Genomic DNA, 17,702 nt, shown 5'->3' on the forward strand with positions numbered 1-17,702 from the left:
TGTCTCACAAAGCTGAGATCGGGAGCTCCACGGGTGTGTGTGTGGGGGGGGGGGGGGAATGCAGAAGTTTTGTTTTGATCTTTCTTGGACAGCCTCTAGTCCCGCCCAGAACCTCTGTACCTGCTAATGTCACAAATCGCCCAAGTGCATCTGCCTAGATTCGGAATTCTTTCCTTTCTGGGAGATCTTTAACCAGGCTGCTGGGTTACCGCTGGCTAGGGCTTTCTGGCCACGCCCATGTCCTGGTCGTATTTTACTTTTCGGGTTCCGGCAGATGCCATCTGGCTTGAACCTTGGCGAGAAACTTTAAAGTTGGATTACAGTCACCCCTAATCCTCATATTCTCCCCTAGCCAACCCCTAAAGCCTAAGGCTTGTTGGAGACCGGCAGGAGCAGGTAGAAGGAAATCAGGAACAGAGAGCTCCAGTGTTCCCGCAGTGTGGGTCCCGGGCCGGCAATCGGCCAGTGTCCAGTGCCCGGTCCTGGGTCAGGCGTGAAGGCCGTGGTGCTGGGTTTGTCCGGGGCCGGCCTCGAGGGATCCTGGGGCAGCGGAGCAAGAACGGCTGGCTTCCATCGGGGTTGGGCGAGCGAGTCCGGACGGGCGGTGTGAGCGTAGCCCGGTTCAGCGTCTCCCGGCTCCGGGCTCCTCCTCCCGCGGGCCGCGGCCCCGGCTGCGTCGCTCCGCCACTCCCCGCCCCGCGCCGCCGCCCCGCCCTCGCCGCCGCCTGGCCTCTCTCGCCCAACCCCACTGCAAGCCGGCCCCAGGCCGCCTCGCCGCCGCCCGGCCTCGCTGCGCGCCACCATGGACAGTCCCGTTTTCCCCTGGTAAAGATGGCGGTGCGCGATCGCTGCAACCTTTAGACTAATGACTGTCCGAAACATCGCCTCCATCTGTAATATGGTGAGTGGCCGCCGAGCCTCCGGGGGTCGCGCCCGCGGCGAGCCAGGCAAAGAAAGGGAACCCCGGGCTGGAGCTGCACGCGCGCTGTGGTGGCTGTAGGGGCCGCGCGGCCAGAAGTTCCTGGCCCCCGGGGCTGGGCCGGTTGACCGCAGTCCCCCGCCTCTGTCCCAGCTGGGGACCTAGTAGATCCCGGGGATCCCCAGGGCGGCCCCGTACTCCCGCCCTCTAGCTGCGGTGCGGGCGGTGGGTGGGAGTGAAGGTTCGTGGCCGCACACTGATGTCCGGGGAAGGACCGTGAGGGTATGAGTCCGGAGAGGGAGGACGCAGATCCTCCTGGTGCAGTAAATAAACCCTCACTGGACTCACTGTCCTCGTCTCCTTTTGGAGTTCAGCCTCGATTGTATTTAAGATTCACTTTGCAATGGCAGTGCTCCTGTCGGGAGAAATTGGATAGACGTAAAAGCTGTGGAAAAAAAAATCAAGTGCAGAATCTGATTAGAGCGGTGGTTAAAGCCGGGTATGGGAGAGCACGGCAATGTGTTCTGGAGGCCTCAGTTTCCCCTACCTGCAGGAGAGACGTTTGCAGGCCCTGGCAGTGAGGCGGCTGTGGGTGTGAGGAAGTCTGCAGGGGTCATCCTGCCCCGCCTCCTCTCCACTTAGCTTGGGCACTGCCTGGTATGTTACTGTTCTGCCGGGCTCGGGGGGTGGGGCATGACCCAGTGGTCACTTCCATTTGAATTTTCCCCGTTCCTTCCTGCCCTGATTAGTTTCCTTGGCATCCATTTCCAGCTTTTGGGTCCCCTGGATGTATTCAGCTGGCATCCCTACTTGTGAGAGCCTGAGGGAAGTCAGTTTGGGGTAAGGTGTTTGCCCACTATGTGGGGCTTGAGGGTATGTACTCTGCCTACACTCTCTGGATCCCCCTCTGAGCCCTTCAAGCTGGAACACTGCTGTTTTTGCCATTTTGGGGAATCCCTCCTTCCTCATAGATGGTAATGCTAGCCCCTAAAGGGAACCCGAGGAGGCCTGATTAAGAAGGTTTTAGGTAAGGTGATCATCTGCCCTTCCCCCATCACACAGCCTCTTAAATCTTCTGTCCCACATTCTGTTGCAAGATCAACACATGGCACAGAGCATTAAGGAGCCATGTGTTAGCTCAGGTGGAGTTGAGACCCGCTGCGGCTGGCTCCAGCTTTCGGCGCTGGCAGCCAAGGCCATGCCAACAGGGCAAATGCTGGAGCTCCCGGAGCGATGGCTGCCTGCTTGGTGGTACAGGTCTCCTTGGATGATGGCAGAGGCTCCTGCAGCCTTGACATTTCCCCTTTCTGCTCCAAGACACAGGTTTCCTGCTTCTTCCTGTCTGGTGGCATTAATGTCGCTGGATGCCCTGAGAGGACAATGCATGTCTTCCCAGTGTCCCTGAACTGTGAAACCACAGTGACTTGAATGCCGCTTTCCCGCCTGTGGGGGTGGCCTCAGGCCTACAGGCTCCTGAGACTCGGGGCTTGCTTGTCGGTGCTGTTCCTGTCCAGTTTGTATTCAGTGACACGTCTCCATATTGAAGCCGAGTGGAAACTCCAGAGCTAGCGTGTCCCAAGAGGAAGTCTGCCTCCGGCTTGTTCTTGCCCTTGCTGTAGCTAGGACTTCTTGGCACACCTGGACAGAATGTCACAATCTGTTTTCAGTGAACCTCAGCCAGAGAGACAAGCTTCTGGGAGGACATGAAAGGAATGGGCCAATACTGTGTCAATAGAATCAACACTTCCTCTGGTGACCTGAAAGATACCAAGTTAAGGTCCATTCACACCCCTCACCCCCACTGCAACCCCTTCCCCTAGTGAAGTAAATGTTAATATCTTCCTGTTCAGACAGGGTCTTAAGCAAGTGGAGAAATGTTTGCATTCTCAAGCAAGACTCTAGGTTCAATCCTGCTTAAGTATTTATCTGTGGCTTGTGTTTTTAAGGCATAATCTTGCTAGCCCAGGTAGACTTCCAGCTTGAGATGGCCTGAAGCACTAGATGACAGGTGTGTTCTTCTTTATCCACTTTCAAGTCCTACTTGGAGCTTTGTGTCCTGAGCACGGTGCTCTCTGGCCTGCCGTTGATTGGTAGAAATGGGCTGATAAATGGTTGCATTGACGGAGTTCCTGAGTCTCCGTGCCCAGTACATAGGAAGTTCTCAGTGAGTTCCGGCTGCTCTGCTCATCTTTCTCATGATGTTACCTTCTAGTCGCTTAAGGGGTCATGGAAATCATGTCTGAATAGAAGCAACCCATAGGGTCACTTATGCAAATCAGGCTGAATGACACTCTAGAGAAGTTGGGGTGGGAACTGTAAACCCCGCCCCTTATAAAAAGCTGCTCAGGTCGCTTCTGCCCCTCCCATTCTCATTTCCCAGAGGAAAATGGTGGTGCTGAGGCAAAGGCTGTCTCTGTCCCCACAGTGAGGCAAAAGCTCGCTGTACCTCGGTGTAGCGACCTCACCTGAGGATGAATTGTTTTCAGGTAGGTCTGTTCTAGGTCTCACTTGTGGCTGCTCCTCACTGGGACTCCCATTCCACCCCTCCCACTTTCTCCTTGTGATTCCAGCTTGTCTGAGGGGTTGGGGAGCAAGCAGGGATGGCTTGTTTTGTTTTTATTTTTTTAGTTTATATTTACTTGGTACCGAGTAGCTCAAAAACAGAGCCTTGCACATGGCAGGTAAGCACTCTGTCCCAGAGCAACACACTCGGGCTGCTCTGTGGGAAGGTGTTTGGTATATTTGAGACGTTGTCTGTTGAGTGTTCCGAAGGAGTCTTTAGGAAGACAAATGGGCGAAGATAGAGCTCTGAAAGGCTGCCTCCTTCCCTCCATCAGAGGGGAGCCGGGCAGAGCTTCAGTACGCCTGGCAGCAAGTCCTTCCCGGGATGGAGCGCTAAGTAACATCCCTCCATCCTCTTGCCCATCCCACTGAGGTTCCCTTGTCCTTTTGGAACTGGTTCCCATTTACTTCCTGTGAATGCCTCCCATAGTACTGCCTGATCAGCTCTCTTAGGGCGAGCCAGCCTGACCACACAGCAGTGTGTGGCTGGAGATAGTAAAGCTTGTTCTGCTGGTGTGTTGTAATTCTGAGACTGCTTCAGCTGCGACCCAGGACAAGGAAATGTCCCCTGTTGATAATCCTCTGTTGTTCCCAGCAATGGGTTTCACTCCCCGCGTCTTTCGTGGTCCTCCAAATGGAAGATATCATATGTGGTTATATTTTGTTTCCTGTTTGAATTGAGGAATTTTCTAAAAAAGGAACCGAATGTGAGTTGTGCTGGTGTAGAATGGCCTGAGTCATCTCTCCTTCGTCTCATCCGTTAGTAGCGCTGTTGAGATGTGTTTTGCGGGGAATGCCTGTATCAAGCAGTAGATTTGGGGGCGGGCATGGTAGAGTGCCTTGCTTGGCCTGTGTGAGTCTTGGGTTTTGTCTCTAGCAGTATGGGTGTGTGTGGAGGTGGAGGTGGTGATACGTGTCGTTTAGGGTGGAGTGCCTTGCTCAGCCTGTGTGAGTCTTGGGTTTTGTCTCCGACAGTGTGGGTGTGTATGTGTGACAAATTTTGTACCTATGAATGACATCTGTCAAGGGCCAGCAGTGTTAGTGTTGGCACACACTGTATGCAGGTTCTTAATAAATGAAGACTTGAGTCCACAGCCCCAAGGAGCTCAGGAGTTCCTTAGCTTGAGGCCCGATGTTGGAAAAAATGAGACAATTTTAATGCAGTGTAATAGTCACACAGATGGGGGTGAAGAGAATCTTAGAGGTGGGGAAGTGGTCAGACTGGTGAACACTACAGGACATGGACATGATATCTGCTTGAGGTTTTTTTTTTCTTTTCATGAGGACATGATTGTAGTCAATACCAGTCAAAACTGATGCTGTGTGATTGGCTGTCATTCCAGAACAGTGTTAACCTGTACACAACCAACACAGTGTTAACCTATACATAACCTGTACGGTGTTAACCTGTATGTAACCAGTACGGTGTTAACCTGTACGTAAACCAGTATGGTGTTAACCTTTATGTAACCAGTATGGTATTAGCCTGTACGTAACCAGTACAGTGTTAACCTGCATGTTGGTGTTAGCTTGTACGTAACCAGTACACTGTTAACCTGTACGTAACCAGTACGCTGTTAAACTGTACGTAACCAGTATGCTGTTAACCTGTACGTAACCAGTACGGTGTTAGCCTGTACGTAACCAGTATGGTATTAACCTGTTTGTAACCAGTATGATGTTAACCTGTACGTAACCAGTACAGTGTTGGTGGCCTTCAGTAAATTATACTTCTGAGAAACCTTAGTTTTTCTCATCTTGTAAAACTATTTAATACATTTTTCATCATGAGATGCTTCTTAGTGATTCGTATTTCTTACAGTCTTTTATTTCTTAATTGACTCAATCACTTTAGTTCCTACCTACCTTGTTTTCAAACCTTCTTGAACTTACCAGATATTGGCGGTTTAAAATGCTCTATCACTAGGATGTTTTCTGAGGCCCATTTGTGTGCCAGATTTGAATCCTTTTCCGTAGATGAAGTCATCTTCAAAACTAATAAACATCGCGGCAAAACCGAGAACTTGATTTTGCATGTCTGAGTGTTCACCTGCTTATATGTCTGTGCACCCTGTGCGTGCCTGGTGGCCACAGAGGCCAGAAGAGGGTGTTGAATCTGAAACCACAGATACATGCAGTTGTGAGTTGCCCTGTGGCGCTGGGAACTGACAGGTCCTCTGTAGCAGCAGCTGCTGAGCCATCTTTTCAGTCCCCAAACTGAGGATTTTTATAATAAAAGTTTTGTCTTAATAAATCAACTTACCTAAAGCCAGTACTTTGATAATAATCAGGATTTCCTTCCTTCCTCCTTCCTCACCTCCCTTTCTTCCTTTCTTTTTTGAGTTAGAGTTTCTTTGTGCACTCGCTCCGTAGACCAGACTGGTTTTAAACTCAGAAATCCACCTGCCTCTACCTCCTGAGTGTTGGGAGTAAAGGCGTGCGCCACCATTCCCCAACTCTAGACTTCTGATAATAATAAACAGTCTCATAATGTGCATGAAGAGATAACTTATTTCCATGACTCATGAGTTCTGTTTGCAAAGATAACTGGCAGCTGGATGTGGAGTTTACTATATCAGTTGGGAGAGGTCACACTTCTGAATGGGGGTCCATTCTGGTCATTGTTAGGTGTTTAACAAACACAGCCTGAGGAAGGTGGGTTAATGTTTAAAGGAAAAATATCTGCTCTCCTGGCCTTCCAGGTCAGATATGTTGGAGTTACTTTAGGTCAGAACCTGACAAGTAAGTCTGCAGAATTTTCTCTTTTCCTTGGACTCCTGGGGGAAGACAAATTTGAACATCAGTATTTGGCTAGAATTGAAGATTGGGGTCCATTTGGAGCCCGTTGTTCTACTTAACCATGCACTAGGTCTTGCTTATCCGTGTTGACTAGTATAGGATCTCCAGGGCTCGGGTTAAAATTGAAAGTAATTTTGAACTCCATTGCCTTTGCAGCTAAGAAAACCTTGTCTAGTTAGAGGTGAGTCTCCTGCTCACCAGTTCCTGAGCCTGGTCTTTGTAGTTGAGGTTAAGCTTGGTGACGTCATCAGAAAGATCCCTCTTGCTGGTTGGAGCTCTAGCCTCCCCATGAAGCCTGTGCAGAGTAAGCTGACTGGATGGGTTATGAAAGGTGGTATCTTTTGGCTAACTTGGATGGACTAAATACTTTCTCCCAACTTGACTGTTAACAACCGACTGGCATTTGTGGTAATCGCAATGCTTGTCTAGGGCTTTGTAAGACCTCGATGGGCTTTGGAGAGAAATACCCCCAAGTGAACCAGCACAGACTTTCTTCAGATAAACACATCCTGTATTGTTTGCCATTGCTGGGTGCTATAGGTTTTCTGCACCTTTGCTGTTCCAGGGTTATGGATTAGTTAAGGGACATTATAAGTCCCACGTTCAGCGTTCACTGCGGTGGTGAGTGCGATTATTTGCTATGGGTCCCTTATAAAGATCATGGGCAGGGGACCAGTGATTGCCCATGCTCTCCTTGCCATTCGCTGGTTCAGCCCCCTCCAGCAACTTTGGGAATTCACAGGGTAAATAGACACAGTCCTTGGATTCCTTCCTAGGGTGAGGTGAACTTTAGGCATCCAGAAAGGTATGTGGAATAATAGAGCCGGCAGCCAGCACTCCCCACCCAGCGAAGAAATGAACTATGACAAACACAGTTAAAACCTCTCGTGAACATTGGCACGCATCACTCCCCTCCCCCGACAAAGTGGCCATTATTCCAAATTTGGCATTTATCACATGTTTCTTACTTTTACTTGATAGATGTATGTTGACAAAACAGATATAGTACTCTTGTGCTTTAAACAAACTCTGTAAATCTGAGCTCATACTAATTCTCCAATATTAAATAATCACGAGGTTTATTTAACAAGCTACTCATAATTCTAGCTTACCTGCTGTATAATATTCCCTCAATTGAAGGTGCTACCATATATTCAGCTTATTTATAACCATGGGGGCTTGCAAATTTTTCTTGTTCGTGTATTTCAATTTTATAAACAGTTTTCCACTTGTCTTCCTGGGTAAATGTTTACAGCTTCTCTGTGGTAGATGTCCAGAAGGAGATTGCTGGGTCAAAGGGAGCGGGCATCTTCTACTGTAGGGTACTGACAGATTGCTCGCTGGAGCCCTTGTACCAATTTGCATTCTAGCCAGCATGGTTGGGGGAGGGGGTCTAGTGGTTCCACGCTCGCTGACACTCGATATGGTTAGCCGTGGCATTTTGCCAATCTGATGGGTGTGAAATTGCATCTCCGTGGTTTAAACTTGCACTTTATTCTTTACGAGCGAGGTTGAACATCTCACGTGTTCATGTTGCTGTGTTTCTAACTCAGGATCGGCGTTGGTCTTATCTGAACACAGGGCATGGGATGACGAAGAGGAAAACAAGGGAGACCAAAGCAAGTCGGGGAAAGTTGGGAGACATCGAGAGATACGGTGGAAGGAAGGATGCCAGCCTGTTCTCTGGGGTGGGGTGGATACTGGCAGCATGGTGTCGCACACCCATGGAGACTCCTGAGTGTGGCAGGTGCCTTCCAGATCTGTCCTTGTGTTAGCTAGGCTTATTTCAAGCCCCGTTCAAGCTGCAGTTCATGCTTTGTTTGAACGAAATTGGCTTTGGTGAAAATCATGTCAGGCCGCTTCGGGCACGCACAGCTGCAGGGCTGGACTTGGGGAGTTTCCTGTTGACCCAGTTGCTGTTTGAAGATCTTTTAGAAGTTGGTCTTATTCTGACCGTGCATTTCTTTGTCCTTTGGGTTAGGTTCTGTGCGCAGGAAGCCCCGTGCTCATCATGTTTGGCTTGAATGTCCTGGTGCAGGGGCTGAGCTCAGTATCAGAGATATCCTCTCCACCCCAACTCTAGTGCTCTGTGAATGTCAGCACACTGAGCACAATAGGCACTGAAATGCTTTATAATTTAGTGACTCTTTGTAGCAAAGACTGGAGCACACCTGTGTGTTCTCTTATTAAAAATTTAATCCCAGCAGAGGCAGAGGCAGGTGGATCTCAATGAGTTCGAGGCCAGCCTGGTCTACAGAGTGAGTTCCAGGGCAGCCAGAGCTGTTACGCAAAGAAACCCTATCAAACAAACAAATGAAACCAGACTCAGGGAGTCTGCTCCCAGAGCTTTTGAGTAAGCAGGTCTCAGGTGGAGCCTTGGAATCCGCATTTTAAAATGCCTAATCCTTCTTCCTTCCACTCCCCACACTCTGCCCATCAAGATTTGAGAAATACCAACTTCCTGGGCAATCGCCCCAATCTCTTAAAAATATTGTTTAGAGAAAGTACCTGCCCTGCGAGAGGTTTTCAAAAATCAATGTAAAATTATTTAAGGTAGCGATTTAACTTCAAAAGCCAGAGATTGTGGCCTTTCTCCAGTTGTATTTCTTGACGTTAAACAACCGAGTTTTTATTTCGTTATTCATTTCACAACAGAGATTCTGAGGACTGGCCGTGTATCACCTGTGAAGCCTTTAAAAGAAGCTTAAAAGAATGAAATCATAAACCGTCAACACAAATATGAAAAAATGGAATATATGTCATAGACCTAAATATCTACTTTTCAGTTATCAAAATGTAGCCTTATTGGGTTGTTTTTCAGATATAATGCTTCTAAACTACCACTTGATACCCTTTTTCTTATCTTACCTCCCCTCTAGAACAGACCGTGTCTGAAGCTGATACGGCATTCACCACGCACGTCTTTGTTTGTGATTCTCTAGGCATCTGTCAATGTTTGTGTGTAAGACGTGCCCGGCGGCCTTTTGCAACTCTCTGGCTTTGCCCAACAATTATGGCCGAGAGTATGTTGACTCAGAAATCCAGTTTACTCATTCCGATTGCTTTGTGACAGGCTTCTTCAACTTGGCCGTGTCTCCGTTTTTTCATTCTCTTCTTCAGGGGCAGGTCCGATAGCATCTAAACTACTCTGTTCTGCAAACAGGGCTGCAGCGCATGTCCCAGCTCAGTCTTTGCACCCGCGTCCTAGAGTCCTGCAGTAGATAGGCCTCTCTTAGGATATGCCACCTGCAGTTTTATGAGGTGCTATGCTTTGGGTGCAGATCTAGGGCATCTCTAGAGGGTTCATGTGTTGGAAGCTCGGTGTGGAAGGATGGTGGGGGCCTTTTAAGAGGCTGGGCCTAATGGGAGATGGTAGGTCATCAGGGCGTACCCTAGGAAGGGATTGATGTTGTTTTCCTGGGATTCACTGAACTCTTACATGAGATGTCGTAAGAGGGGCCTAGGTGGAGCAAGCTCTTCCCTGGGCTCTGTGGCTTCCTGCTTCCCAGTATGATCGCTCCTGGCCACATGTGCTCCTGTCATTGTGATCCATGTGTGCGAGGCTCTCACCAGAGTCCTCGCCATATGCTGCTTTGCCTCTGAGTCTCTAACACCGTTAGCTTGGGGCCAGAGAGATGGCTCAGCAGGTGAAGGCGTTTGCTGCCAAGCTTGATGACTTGAGTTGGATCCTGGGACCCATATGGTGGAGGGAGAAAACCAGTTTTCACAAACTGCCCTCTGATTCCACAATCTTTCAGTAGCACTTGAACTGCTGTATACCTACATGTTCACGTGCACACGTGTGTGTGTGTGCGCGTGCACACACACATACAATGTGTAATGTAATGTAATATATAAAATAGAATTTTAAAAGTACATTTAGGCAATAGGTGCTCAATAAATAATTCTTGATGAATGAGTAAAGAGGTCTAGCTTGGTAGCATGGAAAAATTACTCTGTAGCCAGGTGTAGCGGTGTTCACTTGTAATCCTAGCGTGTGTGAGGTGAAGAATAGACCGTTAGGGGTTCAGAGTTCAAAGCCAGCTTGGCCTAGAAAACAAAAACAAAAAAGCCAAATCTGCAAATTTGCTCATAAATCAGTGTTTCTTTCGGCATAGAACGCAAAGAGCTTATGAAAACGTTGATTCTGATGGGCAGGTCTGGAATGAGATGGAGAGTTTGCCCGTGTAGTCCCTTTTCTGGGGAAGCAGGTGCTTACAGTGGGAGCACAGTTAGAGCAGCCAGATCTAAGGAGGAAAACGGGAGGACGGCTTCCTTACCGTGTAGGTGATGGGCTTGGGATTGGAATTGCCTGGTAAATCTCAGAGCCAATCTCCTCAGGCCTTCATAAGAAGAGCAAACAACCATGTGTCGTCCTCCCTGCCTTCCCGGGCATCAAAGGGACTCCCCTGTGGAAGCCCTTGGCAAGCTGTGCCGGCCTTGTGCGTGTTGCTCTTTGTAATTGCCTCCCTCTGGTCGTGAGTTAGTGTCTTCCTTCAGTTGGCTGAAAGCGCGAAGCTCATTTCTCAAGGCCCAAGGAACCTCTGCTTTCCTTTTGACTTGCGGCTTGTGGTTAGTGGGGCTCTTCATCCAGCTTTGGGAATGGTGACATTGGGGGTACAGAGGCCAAATCTACTCCTTGTTGAGATTTCCTGGGTGCAGGATTCCTGCCATGTCTGTCGGACACAATCTAGCAGCAGGTGTCTTGGTCAGGGGCAATGCCAGTTGACACGCTAGAGTGAATAGTAAAAATTTCATGAAGCCTCACCCCAAAATGCAGAGCTACAGGCTGCCGAGAGAGAAGACTCAGTCTTGGCTCCCTGAAAGGGCTTCCTGTCCCAAGCAATCAGCCTAAGCACGTGTACATAAGAGTCACGCTTAATGGAGTAGGGTGTGTGTGTGTCTCTGTGTGTGTAAGCACATGTACGTAAGAGTAACGCTTAATGGAGTAGGTTGTGTCTGTGTTTGTGTCTCTGTGTATGTGTCTGTGTTAGTGTCTGTGTGTGTGTCTTTGTGTGTGTGTGTCTGTGTGTGTGTAAAGAGGAGGCCATGAACTTGAGAATGAGTAGAGGGGGCATGAGAGGGGTTGGGGAGGGACTGGGAGGGGTGGAAATAATGTAAATACAGTATTCATATATGAAATTCTAAAACAATAAATAAATAGAACAAATCCACCCCTTGCCTCCATTCTAACTGGGTGCTTCAGAGGTGAAAGGGGCCCTGTCTCGCTGCTTCTGTGTTGTCAGAGAGACAGCTAGAGAGAAGCCCACTGCTGTCTCCTAACCAGCTTTGCCCTGTAGCAGGAGACTGTCATTTATCCCCAGTCAGTCTCCCGAAAGCCAGAGTGATGCTGCAGATGACTGGAAGGCATTGGTCACGCTCTGTGCCTGGACTCTGACTACTCAGGGAGACACCTGAGAGTCAGCCACCGCAGGACACTGTCATTTCAATGCTAGACGTCAGCGTACTTATCAAAAGTGGAGGGTTCTGTCTCATTGGTCTGGGAGAAGGCATGTGGTGTGGAAAATGAGGGCAAATAAAAAGTTTAAGTAAAGTGATACTCAGAAACGTGTGTGTGTGTGTATGTGTGCACACTGGGCGTTTGTGCGTGCACACTGGGGGTGAGGTACCATCTCTTCCCAATTCTTTCTTTAAAGAAAATGGAGTAGATTTTAATTTTTGTCTTATATGAATGGATACTCTGACTGCATGGATGTCCGTGTACAACTTGTGTTCTGTGGACACCGGATGAGGGCTTCAGGTCTCCTGGAATGGAGTTACAGTTGTCGTAGATGGTTCTGAGAGATTTCACTGCTTTCTACCAACCACATGTGCCGCTGTTGTTTCCCACAGCCTTGCCTTAGCTGGTGTCACCCAGAAACGCTGGGCCAGGCGGGGAAAATGGCATCTTGGTGTAATTTTTTTTTTCACCTCTTTTACTAGAAGTGTACGTGAGGAGCTGTTGATACATGTAAGAGAATAACTCAATTTAAGTTCAGTGTTTTGCTTTTAGCAATTATTTTCAAAGTTTGTTTTTATTTCCAGTCTCAGACTCCTATTTTTTTGGTAAAATACAATTTTTAAAAAAGGATCACTAGCAAAATGGCATAAAAACCCAAGGATAAATAAAACAGTAGCCTCATTTTTTCTTCTTTCTTCTTTATTTTTGACTCAGCCTGACAGATACTAAATTGCTCTGGCCGCTTGTGGCTCTGCTTGTCCTGGCTCTGCGTTTGCACTTCTGAGCCCGGCTGGGGGCTGGTGCTAATGCTTTCAGGCAATATTATTCTGAAGTTCTGCTCGCTCCTCTTCGCCCTTCTCCCCCCACTGCACTCTTTGGCATGAGGGGAGACATCGCAGAGTTTATATTTCTGCTTTTCCGATCCGTACATTGCCAATGATTTCATTATATTAAAATGGTACCACACTGGTCTGGAGGGACGTGGCTCTTAAATGCGTCGAGGCAGCTAGTACTCAGGCATTGAGACTCTGTTCTACCCGTGCTGGGAGGAGGTTGTCTGGCTCATGGTTTTCCCTGAAGACCTTGCGAGTGGAGACAGGGATGGCAGGCTGGGAAAGTAAATGGATGAAATGACCATGTGGTAACGTTTTCTAGAGCTGGCTTCTAGCCCGGGGCCTTGCCAGGGTGCCACCTCTACCACCGCATCTTTGGAAAGTGACAGGAAGAGAACATAGACAAGCCAGGATCAAAGGGACATCATCCACGAGGAGAGATCTCAGGGCATCCGATTGCCAGTGACGTTCTTGTTTCGAGTTCACTGAGGTCAGTGGCTGGGTGCCTGGCAGCTGGAAAACAGACATGGCCTCCGTCATCTCTCTTATGCTCTTGAATTGAAATTAAAATTAACTTCATGGCATCATTTTACCAGTCAAAGCCTCTAGCAGATGTTCCTTTGTGGGGTGACTTCATTGCCACTGTGTAGTCAGATGTCCTAGGGAAAGCTGGGTGTCCATGTCACAGTCCTTATGTGAGATCATGTTAGGCTTCTGTCTTAGGGTTCTATTGCTGTGAAGAGACCCAATGACCACAGCAAATCTTAGAAAGGAAACATTTAATTGGGGCGGACTTACAGTGTCAGAGGTTTAGATCATCATCATCATGGCGGGAAGCATGGAAGCGCACAGGCAGACATGGTGCTGGAGATGATGCTGGAGATGTAGCTGAGAGGGCTGCATCCAGATGCACTGATGGCAGGAAGAGAAAGTGACACCAGGCCTGGCTTGAGCATTTGAAACCTGGAAGCCCACCCCCAGTGACACACTTCCTCACAAGGCCACACCTCCTAATCGTGCCACTCTCTATGAGCTATGGGGGCCATTTTCATTCAGACCACCACATCTTCTGAATAACCTGTCCCCTTTAAAGCAGAATCATATAAGTGACAGGAACCTATGCAGTCATGTCCTTGATGAAATGCTCTGCGTCCTTGGATAGCTGGCTCCCTGTTGAAGTTCCGAGAGGGGCCAAGTAAAGGTTCTCCAACCTGGAGCTGGGGTTGTAGAATTTGACCGCCATTGACTTCCGCCTCAGCTGAGCCCTGATCTTGGCAAGCTACTTTGGCTTCACCATCCACGCCTCTCCTTTGCCTGGGAGGTGGGGGTGGGGCTTGCCCCTTGGTGAGTTATTGGCAGGAAGAGCTCGCTGTTGCTTAGTGGCACAGCAGTTCTATAGCGATGTTTGCTTGCTTCTAACCAGGATGGCCATTCATAACACTCGAGGATGTGCCCAGTCAGCAGCCAGGAAACACTCCTGGCTGTCTGCCCGCTCCCTCGCAGCGAAGGAATCAGGAAAGATGTGAATGAAGCAGCCTCTGGCTTGACTCGTAGTCAGCAGCTGATTCTGGAGACAGATGCTGTGGGTTTGGATCCCTGGCTCTGCCCTTACTGGCTCAGTGAACTCCAACATTTCCGTGTGCAGGATGGGAGGACTCTGTCTTGGATTTGTGAGTGTGTGAGCGTGCAGATGTGCAGTGCCGGGTGTAATGGAGTAGGAGCCATTCCCCAGCCTTCCTCATTTTCCCAAGTATGTTCTCTGAGCAGATGTGTCTAGTTCTCTCTGTGGCCAACATTGCCAGGTGTTGGCTTGAGTCCGACATAATCACTTCCTGAGGAGGTTCTGGATTGACAGGTGTAACCTAGAGCTGGTGGGCTTTTCTGTAGTAAATAGTACATAGTAAATAGTTTAGATTTTGTGGGTCATAAAATCTCTGCCACAGCTCGATGGCCCCACTGTTCTCCCATGGACGCAGTTGCAATGACTGTATGAATGGTCACAGCTGGGTTGCAGTAAAACTTTATAAAAGCAGTAGCTTAGAGTGGATCAGTGAGCTGTAAGCCGTACACAAGCTTCTAGAAGGAAGACGTGGCAACCAAGAAGTTACTCTGTCACAAACTGGGAGGAGTGCTGAAAGGAAACGGAAAAGTCTGTGAGGAGGAGGAGGAAGGGTCAGGAATAAGTGACATCGAAGCTATATGGTGAGGTGGACACCTCTGGAAAGGGAGACTATGCCAGACAGGGTGCGGCTCTGAGGGAGGGAGCCGTGGTCTAGTAGTTCCAGCCAAGGGCCTTGTAGCCCAATCTGCTTTTGTATGCTCTATATGGTAGGTGTGTTTCAGCTTGCTTTGGATAAAATATGCAATTTTGTTCACCCAACTCCAGTCCTCCCCCCTCCACCCCGCATAGCCCTCCAGAGAGACGAGCTGTATTGATAGACTGAGATAGTTTTGTTCTGTGTACTCTAATAATTGTATTCACCCTCTCTCTGTGTGTTCCCTTGCTTTGCTACATTGTTTGCAGTGTCTGTGCAGGAATTTAGAAAGTGGAGGGGTAAGATTGCACCTTATTTTATTATTTCCTTAGAATTCAGTTCTCTGACAGGGTTTCTCTGTAGCTTTGGAGCCGTCCTGGAACTAGCTCTTGTAAACTAGGCTGGCCTTGAACTCACAGAGATCCACCTGCCTCTGCCTCCTGAGTGCTAGGATTAAAGGTTTGCACCACCACTGCCTGGCCAGTTCTCTTTTTTTTTTTTTGCCTTTTAAAATTTAATATAATCTTATTACTTGGAACAATGATGGAAAACCGTTTTATCCTTGACAACATTTCCTGTCCTGGTTCTGCCAACCCCAGTGGTTCATTTCCTTCAAGCAGGTTGTAGTGTCCCAGAAAGGTCTTGTTTTGTTTTCCTCTCGTGTGTGATTACGTGCTTGCATGTGTGTATGTGGCTCCCAAGGAAGCCAGGACAGGAAGCTGGATTCCCTGGGATTGGAGTGACAGGAAGTGGTGAACCTTCCTGTGGGTGCTGGGAGTCAAACCGTGGTCCTCTGAAAGAGGAGCCTGTGCTCTCGACCACTAAGCCATCCCTGCATTCCCTGATGAAGATTTTGTTTAAGAGGGCAGGGACATTTTCTATTTCAGAGGATGCCTGTGACCTAGGGGTGCTCCTGTACCACACTAATGTCTAGCCTAGTGGATGAGCTCAGATTCAGTAAGAAGACTGGTCTCAAAGAATATGGTGGAGAGTGATTGATAGACACGGAGCATCATGCTTGCTTCCACATTCTGGTGCACACCAGGTGCACAAAATGTGCACTCCTGAGCTCGATGTCTGTCTCTCTCCCTCCCCTCCCCCTCCTTTCCCCCTTCTCATTCTTCTCCCTCTTTCTCTCCTCTTCCCCTCCCCTTCCTATCCTACTGTGAGGAATAATTGTCCTCACCTCCCTGGACTGTTGGAAGGATCAAAGCCTAGGTCCTCAGAGAAGTGCCTACATGATCAATGCTGCTTTCCACTTATCTGTTGTTATTATCGAGTGCACGCGAGACACCAGGTCCCTTATTCCTCCTGAGCCTCGAGGCACGAGGTCCCTTATTCCTCCTGAGCCTTATTGGTGGCTCTTGATACGTTTCACACACTTGGGCTGCATCCCGTCCCTGGGCTGTGTGATGACCTTTTGTCATAGGAAGTCCAGGAATACAGTCCCTTTGAACATTTCGTTGTCCTATGGACATCTAGTTGATGGAGTCGCTTTCGAACATTAATCTGGAGTTTTCCCAGTAACATTTGCCATCTTGTCCTCTGTTTTACTTCACTTTCTGTAATCAATGTTGTCTTCTGTATGAATTTAGATACACGTTTTGGCTCTCTCTGAGTCCCCTTTCTACTTTGTACAAAGTACAAAGAGGTGACATGTCGATCTAGGGCAAGGCCGTTTATTTCTCTGGCACTGGTTTTCACACCTGTAGTGCGGCCTAGCTGACTTCCAAGGACCCTTCTGGCCCCAGCGTTTTTGTTTTGGACTCTTATATGTATTGCAGGCATGTTCTCTCCGCCGTCCTCTCCACCTTTTCTTCCAGACCTTGACCTTCTCATGCTGTTGCCCTAATTATTCTTGTTCTCTGGCAGCCTCCCTCCCCTGGAGGGATTCTAGCTTGTTTTCCTTATAAATTGCCTTTAAACATTGTTTTAAAGAAGAAGTTCCTTTTTGCGCCCTCCTGTGCATTGCATTCACGGTTTGTCTTTCAAGGGGTGTTTGTTGTGTGCGGAAGCTCCCTCGGTCTCTCTAGAGGTGCTTTGGAAAGCTAACACTGCAGTCTTGTTGGAACTTGTCCCAGCTCAGAGTCTATTTTTAATAAGATTCTTTGTGTTGTTTTTCAGAAGGTTCCCCCTTTCTTTCAGCAACTGAAGTAAGAACTTTTGTTTCTTATACTTCGCATCCTGTGGTTTTTCCCAAAAGGGTTGGTTCTCAGTTCAGCCTCTGGTCAGACAGCATTTAGGTTTTCAGGGCCTCCAGTTGCCATCTGCGCTGTTATGCCGGGCTCCCGCAGTAGGAGCGCAAGCTTTGTGAATATGATACCGATAGCCTTCGATGTTTGTTCCACCTCTCTCTCGGCCCTTGGAATAGGCAGGTTGCATGTTGGCACCAGGACCTCTGCGTTCCAAAGAGAGGTGAAGGGTCAGAATCCTGGCAAGAAAAGGCAGGCAGCAGTGAGGGACGTGCGCACGTTGCTCGCTAGTGTAGAGGATTAGCTTACTCACCTTTTACTAACTTATTAAATGTGAATTCCAAAATAATATATCATCAGAGTAAAAAACTAAGAGTTAAAAGGATAAAAAGGAAAGCCCTTGGGACTGGAGAGATGGCTCAGTGGTTAAGGGTATTTATAATTCTTTTTTTTTTTTTTTGAGACAGGGTTTCTCTGTGGTTTTGGAGCTTGTCCTGGAACTAGCTCTTGTAGACCAGGCTGGTCTCAAACTCACAGAGATCCGCCTGCCTCTGCCTCCCGAGTGCTGGGATTAAAGGCGTGCGCCACCACCGCCTGGCTGCATTTATAATTCTTGCAGAGGACCCAGGTTCAGTTTCCAGCACTCATATTGTGGTCAACCATCTGTAACTTTAGTCCCAG

General features: G+C 48.5%; 1 protein-coding gene across 1 annotated transcript in view; it reads left to right on the forward strand.

The window, feature by feature from the left end:
- Nucleotides 1-738: 738 nt before the first annotated feature.
- The window catches only part of Usp46 (ubiquitin specific peptidase 46), a 74,214-nt gene continuing 57,250 nt past the window's right edge, over nucleotides 739-17,702 (forward strand). Inside the window, exon 1 of the mRNA XM_075943076.1 lies at nucleotides 739-901. Within this exon, the coding sequence (XP_075799191.1) occupies nucleotides 866-901 (36 nt within the window). The 5' untranslated portion in view covers nucleotides 739-865. The remainder of the gene's footprint in view (nucleotides 902-17,702) is intronic.

The sequence above is a fragment of the Microtus pennsylvanicus genome, chromosome 12, assembly GCF_037038515.1.
Source record: "Microtus pennsylvanicus isolate mMicPen1 chromosome 12, mMicPen1.hap1, whole genome shotgun sequence".
Classification (NCBI taxonomy): Eukaryota; Metazoa; Chordata; class Mammalia; order Rodentia; family Cricetidae; genus Microtus; species Microtus pennsylvanicus.